Source organism: Blennius ocellaris, assembly GCF_963422515.1.
Source record: "Blennius ocellaris genome assembly, chromosome: 1".
In the NCBI taxonomy this organism is placed as follows: Eukaryota; Metazoa; Chordata; class Actinopteri; order Blenniiformes; family Blenniidae; genus Blennius; species Blennius ocellaris.
In genome coordinates, this window is record NC_137650.1 from 3,497,356 (window position 1) to 3,510,121 (window position 12,766).

Genomic DNA, 12,766 nt, shown 5'->3' on the forward strand with positions numbered 1-12,766 from the left:
GCCGTAACCTGCCAATACCAACTAGTTTTATTAGCTCATAACCTGCTAGTAACCTGCCAATACCAACTAGTTTTATTAGCTCATAACCTGTCAGTAACCTGCCAATACCAACTAGTTTTATTAGCTCATAACCTGCCAGTAACCTGCCAGTACCAACTAGTTTTATTAGCTCCTAACCTGTCAGTAACCTGCCAATACCAACTTGTTTTATTAGCTCCAAACCTGTCAGTAACCTGCCAATACCAACTAGTTTTATTAGCTCAATACCTGCCAGGAACCTGCCAATACCAACTAGTTTTATTAGCTCATAACCTGCTAGTAACCTGCCAATGCCAACTAGTTTTATTAGCTCATAACCTGCTAGTAACCTGCCAATACCAACTAGTTTTATTAGCTCATAACCTGCTAGTAACCTGCCAATACCAACTAGTTTTATTAGCTCATAACCTGTCAGTAACCTGCCAATACCAACTTGTTTTATTAGCTCATAACCTGCCAGTAACCTGCCAGTACCAACTAGTTTTATTAGCTCCTAACCTGTCAGTAACCTGCCAATACCAACTAGTTTTATTCGCTCATAACCTGCCAGTAACCTGCCAATACCAACTAGTTTTATTAGCTCATAACCTGCCAGAAACCTACCAGTACCAACTAGTTTTATTAGTTCACAACCTGTCAGAAACCTGCCAATACCAACTAGTTTTATTAGCTCATAACCTGCCAGAAACCTGCCAATACCAACTAGTTTTATTAGCTCATAACCTGCCAGTAACCTGCCAGTACCAACTAGTTTTATTAGCTCCTAACCTGTCAGTAACCTGCCAATACCAACTAGTTTTATCAGCTCAATACCTGCCAGGAACCTGCCAATACCAACTAGTTTTATTAGCTCATAACCTGCCAGTACCAACTAGTTTTATTAGCTCATAACCTGCCAGTAACCTGCCAATACCAACTAGTTTTATTAGCTCCTAACCTGTCAGTACCAACTAGTTTTATTAGCTCATAACCTGCCAGTACTAACTAGTTTTATTAGCTCATAACCTGCCAGTAACCTGCCAGTACCAACTAGTTTTATTAGCTCCTAACCTGTCAGTAACCTGCCAATACCAACTAGTTTTATTAGCTCATAACCTGCCAGAAACCTACCAGTACCAAGTAGTTTTATTAGCTCATAACCTGCCAGTAACCTGCCAATACCAACTAGTTTTATTAGCTCATAACCTGCCAGAAACCTGCCAATACCAACTAGTTGTATTAGCTCATAACCTGCCAGTAACCTGCCAGTACCAACTAGTTTTATTAGCTCCTAACCTGTCAGTAACCTGCCAATACCAACTAGTTTTATTAGCTCATAACCTGCCAGTAACCTGGCAATACCAACTAGTTTTATTAGCTCATAAACTGCCAGTAACCTGACAATACCAACTAGTTTTATTAGCTCACAACCTGCCAGTAACCTGCCAATACCAACTAGTTTTATTAGCTCATAACCTGCCAATACAAACTAGTTTTATTAGCTCATAACCTGCCAGTAACCTGCCAACACCAACTAGTTTTATTAGCTCATAACCTGCCAGTAACCTGCCAACACCAACTAGTTTTATTAGCTCATAACCTGCCAGTAACCTGCCAATACCAACTAGTTTTATTAGAACATAACCTGCCAGTAACCTGCCAGTACCAACTAGTTTTATTAGCTCCTAACCTGTCAGTAACCTGCCAATACCAACTAGTTTTATTAGCTCAATACCTGCCAGGAACCTGCCAATACCAACTAGTTTTATTAGCTCATAACCTGCCAGTACCAACTAGTTTTATTAGCTCATAACCCGCCAGTAACCTGCCAATACCAACTAGTTTTATTAGCTCATAACCTGCCAGAAACCTACCAGTACCAACTAGTTTTATTAGCTCATAACCTGCCAGTAACAGCCAATACCAACTAGTTTTATTAGGTCATAACCTGCCAGTAACCTGCCAATACCAACTAGTTTTATTAGCTCATAACCTGCCAGCAACCTGCCAGTACCAACTAGTTTTATTAGCTCATAACCTGCCAGTAACCTGCCAATACCAACTAGTTTTATTAGCTCATAACCTGCCAGCAACCTGCCAGTACCAACTAGTTTTATTAGCTCATAACCTGCCAGTAACCTGCCAGTACCAACTAGTTTTATTAGCTCATAACCTGTCAGTAACCTGCCAATACCAACTAGTTGTATTAGCTCATAACCTGCCAGTAACCTGGCAATACCAACTAGTTTTATTAGCTCATAACCTGCCAGTAACCTGCCAATACCAAATAGTTTTATTAGCTCATAACCTGCCAGCAACCTGCCAGTACTAACTAGTTTTATTAGCTCATAACCTGCCAGTAACCTGCCAATACCAACTAGTTTTATTAGCTCATAACCTGCCAGTAACCTGCCAATACCAACTAGTTTTATTAGCTCATAACCTGCCAGAAACCTACCAGTACCAACTAGTTTTATTAGCTCATAACCTGCCAGTAACCTGCCAATACCAACTAGTTTTATTAGCTCATAACCTGCCAGCAACCTGCCAGTACCAACTAGTTTTATTAGCTCATAACCTGCCAGCAACCTGCCAGTACCAACTAGTTTTATTAGCTCATAACCTGCCAGTAACCTGGCAATACCAACTAGTTTTATTAGCTCATAAACTGCCAGTACCCTGGCAATACCAACTAGTTTTATTAGCTCACAACCTGCCAGTAACCTGCCAATACCAACTAGTTTTATTAGCTCATAACCTGCCAGTACCAATTAGTTTTATTAGCTCATAACCTGCCAGTACCAACTAGTTTTATTAGCTCATAACCTGCCAGTAACCTGCCAATACCAACTAGTTTTATTAGCTCATAACCTGCCAGCAACCTGCCAATACCAACTAGTTTTATTAGCTCATAACCTGCCAGTAACCTGCCAATACCAACTAGTTTTATTAGCTCATAACCTTCCAGTAACCTGCCAGTACCAACTAGTTTTATTAGCTCATAACCTGCCAGTAACCTGCCAGTACCAACTAGTTTTATTAGCTCATAACCTGTCAGTAACCTGCCAATACCAACTAGTTTTATTAGCTCATAACCTGCCAGTAACCTGGCAATACCAACTAGTTTTATTAGCTCATAAACTGCCAGTACCCTGACAATACCAACTAGTTTTATTAGCTCACAACCTGCCAGTAACCTGCCAATACCAACTAGTTTTATTAGCTCATAACCTTCCAATACAAACTAGTTTTATTAGCTCATAACCTGCCAGTTACCTGCCAACACCAACTAGTTTTATTAGGTCATAACCTGCCAGTAACCTGCCAATACCAACTAGTTTTATTAGCTCATAACCTGCCAGTAACCTGCCAATACCATCTAGTTTTATAGCTCATAACCTGTCAGTACCAACTAGTTTTATTAGCTCACAACCTGCCAGTAACCTGCCAGTACCAACTAGTTTCATTAGCTCATAACCTGTTAGTAACCTGCCAATACCAACTAGTTTTATTAGCTCATAACCTGTCAGTAACCTGCCAATACCAACTAGTTGTATTAGCTCATAACCTGCCAGTACCAACTAGTTTTATTAGCTCATAACCTGCCAATACCAACTAGTTTTATTAGCTCATAACCTGCCAATACCAACTAGTTTTATTAGCTCATAACCTGCCAGTAACCTGCCAATACCAACTAGTTTTATTAGCTCATAACCTGCCAGCAACCTGCCAATACCAACTAGTTTTATTAGCTCATAACCTGCCAGTAACCTGCCAATACCAACTAGTTTTATTAGCTCATAACCTGCCAGTAACCTGCCAATACCAACTAGTTTTATTAGCTCATAACCTTCCAGTAACCTGCCAGTACCAACTAGTTTTATTAGCTCATAACCTGCCAGTAACCTGCCAGTACCAACTAGTTTTATTAGCTCATAACCTGTCAGTAACCTGCCAATACCAACTAGTTTTATTAGCTCATAACCTGCCAGTAACCTGGCAATACCAACTAGTTTTATTAGCTCATAAACTGCCAGTACCCTGACAATACCAACTAGTTTTATTAGCTCACAACCTGCCAGTAACCTGCCAATACCAACTAGTTTTATTAGCTCATAACCTTCCAATACAAACTAGTTTTATTAGCTCATAACCTGCCAGTTACCTGCCAACACCAACTAGTTTTATTAGCTCATAACCTTCCAATACAAACTAGTTTTATTAGCTCATAACCTGCCAGTTACCTGCCAACACCAACTAGTTTTATTAGCTCATAACCTGCCAGTAACCTGCCAATACCAACTAGTTTTATTAGCTCATAACCTGCCAGTAACCTGCCAATACCAACTAGTTTTATTAGCTCACAACCTGCCAGTAACCTGCCAGTACCAACTAGTTTCATTAGCTCATAACCTGTTAGTAACCTGCCAATACCAACTAGTTTTATTAGCTCATAACCTGTCAGTAACCTGCCAATACCAACTAGTTTTATTAGCTCATAACCTGCCAGTACCAACTAGTTTTATTAGCTCATAACCTGCCAATACCAACTAGTTTTATTAGCTCATAACCTGTCAGTAACCTGCCAGTACCAACTAGTTTTATTAGCTCATAACCTGCCAATACCAACTAGTTTTATTAGCTCATAACCTGCCAGTACCAGTACTGGTGCTGGTGGGAGGAAGACATTCTCAATATGTTTAGAGGGTCTCAGGTTTCAGGATTCATTGGGAGACACAGGACATAAGGTTGTTTTCTTTTCACTCTGCTGGTTGGTTACTTGAGTTAATAAGTTGATAAGAGAACAACACTTTGAATGTAAAACATGAACTCACTTGTAGGGATTGTGTCTGAGGGAGACGTTCTGTCTGACTTTCCTCTGGTGGAGGGTGAGGTTGGCCCGCTCAGCCGTGGTCAGGCCCAGATAGGCAATCTGTGGTGGAAACACAAGTGTGGAGGGCTACAACGCTCGCCTGGACCACCAGAGACCCTGGACCACCAGAGACTCTGGACCACCAGACAGCCTGGACCAACAGAGACCCTGGACCAACAGAGACTCAGGATCCACGGCTCCCCTTCTGGCTGAACTCTGAACCAAAACTGAGCTTTCAAGCTCACAACTCTGGTTCAAATGATGAGAAACCTTCAATGCAGACGAGCCAAAGTACAAGACGAGAAGTAAACAAGAAGTCTTCAATGGTTTCTGGGGGAAATGCAGTTTTATGTGGGAACAAACATCTTTATCTGAAGCTCTTACTTAGTTTCTGTTGAGGCTTACTGCCAGTTTGATTATTAACCTGTTGGAAATGTCCCTGACTAACATTTCTATTAGTTACACACCCGCAGCTTTTCTCTAGACATATGTCAACATGATGATATCAACTTTTGGGTATTTTATATGATTTAGAAATCAGAGGAAACGTAGAAATGATATATGAAGCAAGTAATATATCAATCATTTGCTTGGTGTAACATATTGAGCTGAAATACATAAAATAAGCAAATAGGAGCATTTTATCCTGGAAACAAGTGTCAACTAGAGACATGGTCTAAATGAAGGGTGACCCACCGAGCTGCTGGTGTCACATCCACACTAGCAGGAGGACTCACCTGGTAGAGCTGCAGCAGCAGCACCAAGCTGGACCAGCAGGTGTGGTAGAAGGCCAGCAGGAAGACGCTGAGCACCCAGGGCGAGCAGCTGACCAGGGTGGACACCACGCCCCACAGGCCCTGCTGCTCGTAGTGCAGCACGCAGTGAGACGACCAGTCTGCAGGAGGACCTGAACGTCAGCACAGCCTCACAGCCTCACACCACCATCCACGTGTTCCACAGCCTCACACCACCATCAACGTGTTCCACAGCCTCACACCACCATCAACGTGTTCCACAGCCACTCACACACGAGGGAACCGTAGAACATCCAGGCGCCCATCAGCGTGAGGGAGAACAGGAAGAGGACGAAGTAGTGGTGGTTCCTCGCTCCTGAGAGCAAAGCAGGTAGAAAACCACAGGTGGAATTAGAGCAAGGCCTTAAATATGTACGGCAAGATCCACTCCACAGGGAACCCCCCCCCCATGTCTTTATTGCTTTTGAACAATGGTTTTACACATTTATCTCATGCACAACCAACTTATCAAACACAAACAAGCTTGCAAAGAAACATAAACACATAACACACATTTCTTGTGTCCATGCTCATATGCACATGGAGATTCAAAATAATAATAAGAATTGAAAGAGAAAAATAAAATACATATATTGTGCATATAGAGGTGGATGTCCTTGAATGGAAAGCCTCAAAATTCTATCTGAGTCCATATCAAGCGTTATGAAGTGCAGAAGGCCAGAGACTCATCCCAGGTTCTCCTGGACTCTGCAGACACATGATGAGGGGCCCACAGAGATTCTGCAGCCCATTTCCTCTAAGGGCGGTGTCCAGGACAGGGGGAAACTTTGATTGGAATTGAAAAGATTTTTAAATCAGCCCAAAAATACATCCAGCCTCTCCAGTTTAATTATTGATTGTTGGACTTTTGTCTGAATTTTAAAGGGTCACATTATGTAAATCCACTTGCTAAAGATTCTCCAGCAGTACTGACCGTCTACAGACCTGGATCGACCCCCAGAGGTGAAGACAGTGTGTTCTCTCTCTCTCTCTCTCTCAAACCCTCTATAGCGTCATCAGGGGTCTAGGCCCTCCCTATGGCTCCTCCCACAATCAGGCAACTCTGCTCCCAAGATGCTCCAGGTCACACAGACACAGCAGATTGTGAATGTAGCTCCTAGGATCAATATTGTAATGGAGGAGAATCCAGGAGGAGCTGGAAACCTGGACTTCCAGGTGTCTGGACCAGTGAGGCCCAGAGGAGTTAGTGTGTCTCCCAGGGTGTTGTGGACCTCGTCCAACAGGCCTGCAGTGTGTTGGTCCTACCGATGCAGGTGTTGGTCCAGACGGAGTGGTGGTCCTGCTTGGCCACGCAGGCGTCGCAGGTGAAGCAGTGGTTGGTTCTCATGGGCTTCTTGATCTGCCAGACAACCAAAGGACAGCAGAGGTTCCGTGGTTGTTGCAGTGGCATCACAGGGCCGCTAGCTTAGCTCACAGTGGTTTGTAGCAGACGCTCACCATACAGGAAGTGCAGAATATTCTGGGGTCCAGACAGCCGGCTTCAGCCAGGACCAGCACGTTCTGACAACACAAACACCTCTTAGCCAGGACACAAACACCTTTTCAGGCACAAGCACTTTGCTTACCATCTTCTTCTCCTCCTCTGTGGCTTTGACGAAGCCCGGGTCGGTCCTGCAGGTGCGGAGGTAGAAGTAGAGCAGAGCCGTGGCGTTGAGCGTGAACAAAACCTGAGCCGTGGCGCTCGGCCCATGTGCAGCTCAAAGTTAAGAAACAAACTGTTTCCACGTGCAAAACAAGACTCAGAAAACCAAAGAGGAGTCCCGAGTTACCATTTCCTGTCTGCTGATGACGATGAAGTGTGGTTCACCTGCTTGGAGCCAGAACCCCCAGGCTCTGCTCCTCGTCACAACCTGGGGTTGAAGTCTGCCTCCCGCTGGTTCTCACAGCAAATCAGTGTGTAGCAACACAGCAGCTTGTGAAAATCTATTCACACCAATTCACATGAAAAACCAAGAGCGGAGGAAGTTTGCTTGTTTCTGGTTTTAAAATCTACAACTGAAGGAGAATATCTGGAAGATCCAGAGAAACGCCCTTGAAATGTGCTCTTTTCAGCATCTGTCTGTAAATATGACCATACGCATATTGTATATTTTCACTCCATCTATTTATTTTGTTTTGTCAGGACCCAATTTGCAGGTTTATGCAAGGCTGTGATTGATGAGGTGCTACTCCGACACTCACCAGTTCAGACATGAACATATTTAGACGTCAGCGCTGGCTGATGTTGGCACATGAACAAGAAGCTTTGCAGCTTCAGTAACTACGTGTTACCACTTTCACTGCCGGATTCAGCTAGCCGTATGCAACTCGTCATGTGTTCTCTCCCTCTGCAAGAACGGAAGAAAGGATATCTGGGAGAAACCAGAGGCCCCAGGTGACGAGCATCCAGAAGATTGAAGCCATGAGAGACGTCGCTGGCAGGAGAGACTGAAAGGCCGGGACTGAGAAATTCCTGGTTGACAAACATCACTCGTTAAGTCAGAGAAAGAAAAAGACCTGGGCATGAACAATGGGGGGACAGCCATTTAGACAATGTGTGCTCACCTCACGGCCAGATTCATCACGCCCAGCAAACAAGCCAGCAGGAGCCCTTTGAGCAACCAGGACTCAGAGTCCATGTCCACTATTGCCCCGACGCTGCCCAGGGAGGCGGTGCAGAGGACAAACTGCAGGAACACCTGGACGACACGCACAACATGAGGAGGAGAGGCTGAGGAGCCTCCGCTCTCAGACAGGAGCACGTACCCTGTATCTGTTGAGGAGGCGCCTGCAGCGCGAGTTGGAGCGGAGCCTCTCCAGCTTCACGTGGCTCAGCATGTGGACCAGCAGCGGGCTGTGGACCTGGTGGGCCAGGTCGATGGGCGTGTGACCCTGAGGGACAGACGGCAGGCAATGAGGAAGGCTTCCGCCAGTCCTTACACAGCTCCCAGCTGTCTAAAGGCTTCTGTCACCATGGCTGAACAGGATGAACCATGGACTGAACTTTGATAATTTATATATATATATATATATATATATATATATATATATATATATATATATATATATATGATATCCTGGTCTCAGTTTAAACTCCCGGTCTCAGCTGAAACTCCCGGTCTCAGCTTAAACTCCCGGTCTCAGCTTAAACTCCCGGTCTCAGTTTAAACTCCCGGTCTCACTTTAAACTCCCGGTCTCAGTTTAAACTCCCGGTCTCAGTTTAAATTCCCGGTCTCAGTTTAAACTCCCGGTCTCAGTTTAAACTCCCGGTCTCAGTTTTAACTCCCGGTCTCAGTTTAAACTCCCGGTCTCAGTTTAAACTCCCGGTCTCAGTTTAAACTCCCGGTCTCACTTTAAACTCCCGGTCTCAGTTTAAACTCCCGGTCTCAGTTTAAACTCCCGGTCTCAGTTGAAACTCCCGGTCTCAGTTGAAACTCCCGGTCTCACTTTAAACTCCCGGTCTCAGTTTAAACTCCCGGTCTCAGTTTAAACTCCCGGTCTCACTTTAAACTCCCGGTCTCAGTTTAAACTCCCGGTCTCAGTTTAAACTCCCGGTCTCAGTTTAAACTCCCGGTCTCAGTTTAAACTCCCGGTCTCAGTTTAAACTCCCGGTCTCAGTTTAAACTCCCGGTCTCACTTTAAACTCCCGGTCTCAGTTTAAACTCCCGGTCTCAGTTTAAACTCCCGGTCTCACTTTAAACTCCCGGTCTCAGTTTAAACTCCCGGTCTCAGTTGAAACTCCCGGTCTCAGTTGAAACTCCCGGTCTCAGTTTAAACTCCCGGTCTCAGTTTAAACTCCTGGTCTCAGTTGAAACTCCCGGTCTCAGTTTAAACTCCTGGCCTCAGCGGAGTTCGTCCTGGTTGATGGAGGTTTTATAGAGCAGATAAAAACCTCCACTGTGTTTAACGCGACACATGAAAGTGTGTAAAAAGTTAATAGTGAGGTTAACAAGGCTCCGCGCCTTGTTAACCTCACTATTTACTTTTTAACTAACCATGTTTTAAACAATGCATATTTAACGGCGGGTTAGCTGACGGCGGGCTAGGTAGTTTACCGGCAGGTTAGGGCTTAACCACCGGTTAAGATAATGCAGTGTAGAACTACCGGGCCGTGTTAAATGTAGCCGTTTTATCAAGTTTGTGTGATTTAAACGGAGCCTGTATTAGATGTTGGCCTTCAGGGGCGTTGCTCTGTGGCCTGGTGTTGGAGACGCTCCACATGTGTTCTTTATCTTTGTTTGAGCACAGGATCACCATGCTGTCGCCATGACTCACTGACTCCTGCAGCCAATCAACACGCCTTACATCCACGCCCGTCAACATCTCACTTGAACTCTCAGAGGAAACGTTGAAACAGGGTCAGAACAAGAACTGGTTTTGACTTTATTTTGTTTCTTAATAAATTTCAGAAATTGATTTAAAAGACAATTTAAGGGAGACCAGAGATGCAAGAATACAAGATATGACTCCTTTAACTGATCAAATGTAAAATGCCTATGGTGGCATTGTGTGTGTGTGTGAGGACATGTTTATAGACATAATCATAACTTCTACTCTCTCATAGCTTTTGTGGCATTTTCAGCAAATTATCAGTTCCTAAAGAAATGTTATTTAAATAATGAATAAATTCATTTTCATAATTTTTTTATTTCTGCTCTTGAATTCACACATTTGAATTATGATCGAGTCAATCAATAGTCGGTTTGATGAGTGAGAAATTAACCCTCCTCAACTTTTGACGCTTATATAGTGAAGTATTGCGCAACATGTCTCCGTTCATGCCTTGCAGCCCAGAGGAAGAGCGGGTGTTCCTGGGTGTTTGAACGGAGAGTGAACAGGTGTTGGGTCTGGTGAAGCTCACGTTGATGTTTTCTGCGTCCACGCTGGCGCCGGCCTCCAGCAGGATGTGGGCAGCGTCCACGTTTCCCGCCAGCACGGCGCAGTGCAGCGGCGTGTTCCGGTTGACTTTGTCCACGGCGCCGACCGAGGCGTTGTTCTTGAGGAGGAAGTTGGTGGGGTCGGGCCTGGAGGGCAGAAGGCAACACATCCAGCTGACTTTCCTCACCGTCCAACAGCTGAAAACATTCATGTCTTTGTCTCCTCACAACTGACATGATTCATATCTGTTGATTAATACCAGTTCTTAATTCACCAACATTTCTCCTCTGGTACTGGTCAAAGGTCTCAATGGGACCTGGCTCTCCTACCCGATTATCTTCTGGGCAGCCAGCATCAGCGGCGTCTGTCCGTTACAGTCGGGCCCGTCCACTTCCTGCAGGACACAAACAGGGTGAGGACAGAGACAGGACACCTGCAGGACGGCTGTGAGGAAGTGAAGGTGTCAGGAAGGCCCACCTGTCCCTTCGCCATGAGGTAAGCTGCGATGGCCATGTGCTGGAAGAGGATGGCGAGGTGGAGCGCTCGGTAGCCTTCTCCGTCGGCGACGGCGGGGTCGGCGCCGTACCTCATCAGCTGGATCACTGTGGGGAGGTGACCCTGTCTGGAGGGCCAATCAGAGAGCAGCACATCATCATCATCACCACATAACCCAAAGTCAGGCCTGCATGACCTCCAGGAGAAAAGTGCAGCAGCAGACACTAAACCAACACTAATGACATCACAACCAGCTGCCCCCCCCTTGTTTCCTTTCACACACTACATGTGGATGAACCACAGTCTCACCTGATGGCCCAGTGAAGAGGGGTGGAGTTGAGGTCGCCGCCCAGCTGGTCAACGATCGCCCCTTTGGAAATGAGATACCTGAGAGATGAAGCAGACAAGATTCAGCAGCCAGCAATGTAAGGTGTTTCATTAAACCAACGCCACAGTAAATTCATGTGAAAATTACTTTGGAAAAAGCCGATTTAAATCCACATAATTAGTACATACAATCAGGGCTGGGTCGTAACGGACTACTTGTAACGGCGGTACGTAATCAGGATACAGAGGGGGAAATAAATCGGAGGAATCATGGAAATCTTGGAAGAATGAATGAATGAAAAGTCAGGTCCTGATGTCCGATGCCATCATTCACAGAAAAGACTAAAAACGTTTGCTGTATACACATACGGGAAGCGTCTATTCCATATGATGACAAAGAAAATGAGAAACAGTTATATATAAATATATTATGTAGAGAGGAGGAAGCAGCCTGGCCTGTCTCTTACTTGATGACCTCAGAGCTATATATGTATATATATATGTATATATGTGGGCCTGTCTCTTACTTGATGACCTCAGAGCTATATATGTATATATAGATATATGTGTATATATATATGTGGGCCTGTCTCTTACTTGATGACCTCAGAGCTATATATGTATATATAGATATATGTATATATATACGTGGGCCTGTCTCTTACTTGATGACCTCAGAGCTATATATGTATATATATATATATATATATATATGTACATATGTCGGCCTGTCTCTTACTTGATGACCTCAGAGCTATATATGTATATATATATATATATATATATATATGTATATATGTCGGCCTGTCTCTTACTTGATGACCTCAGAGCTATATATGTATATATATATATATATATATATATGTACATATGTCGGCCTGTCTCTTACTTGATGACCTCAGAGCTATATATGTACATATATATGTGGGCCTGTCTCTTACTTGATGACCTCAGAGCTATATATGTATATATAGATATATGTATATATATATGTGGGCCTGTCTCTTACTTGATGACCTCAGAGCGGTTGTTGATGGCCGCCCAGTGCAGCAGGGTGACGTTCTCTTTGTCGGGCTGTGTGACGTGGTACCCGGCCTCCACCAGCTCCTTGCAGCGCTCCAGGATCCCAAACCTGGAACGGCCCCAAGGAAAGGTTGTGATCAGTTGTCAACATGGAGCCGGCCAGCAGGGGGTCACTGACAGGACCTGTCCCACCAAGACACACGTCCACACAGGACTCACACAGTCTGTAAACACTGTGATCTTTTTCATTTAGATCTGATCTGAAATATGGTTCACTTTACACACCGTCACCGATACCGAGCACTGGAAGGGTTAACGGCTTCTAACTGCTTTACACACCGTCACCGATACCGAGCA

At 44.5% G+C, this 12,766-nt stretch overlaps 1 protein-coding gene across 1 annotated transcript in view; it reads right to left on the minus strand.

The window, feature by feature from the left end:
• The window catches only part of zdhhc13 (zDHHC palmitoyltransferase 13), a 34,973-nt gene that overhangs the window by 11,913 nt on the left and 10,294 nt on the right, over positions 1–12,766 (minus strand). Inside the window, exons 3-16 of the mRNA XM_080497223.1 lie at positions 12,396–12,518; positions 11,369–11,446; positions 11,042–11,186; positions 10,894–10,958; positions 10,548–10,710; positions 8,452–8,577; positions 8,251–8,384; positions 8,056–8,158; positions 7,272–7,394; positions 7,144–7,206; positions 6,952–7,045; positions 5,918–6,001; positions 5,629–5,786; positions 4,854–4,951 (exon numbers count right to left, since the gene is read on the minus strand). Coding sequence (XP_080353349.1) covers positions 4,854–4,951; positions 5,629–5,786; positions 5,918–6,001; positions 6,952–7,045; positions 7,144–7,206; positions 7,272–7,394; positions 8,056–8,158; positions 8,251–8,384; positions 8,452–8,577; positions 10,548–10,710; positions 10,894–10,958; positions 11,042–11,186; positions 11,369–11,446; positions 12,396–12,518 — 1,557 coding nt within the window. The remainder of the gene's footprint in view (positions 1–4,853; positions 4,952–5,628; positions 5,787–5,917; positions 6,002–6,951; positions 7,046–7,143; positions 7,207–7,271; positions 7,395–8,055; positions 8,159–8,250; positions 8,385–8,451; positions 8,578–10,547; positions 10,711–10,893; positions 10,959–11,041; positions 11,187–11,368; positions 11,447–12,395; positions 12,519–12,766) is intronic.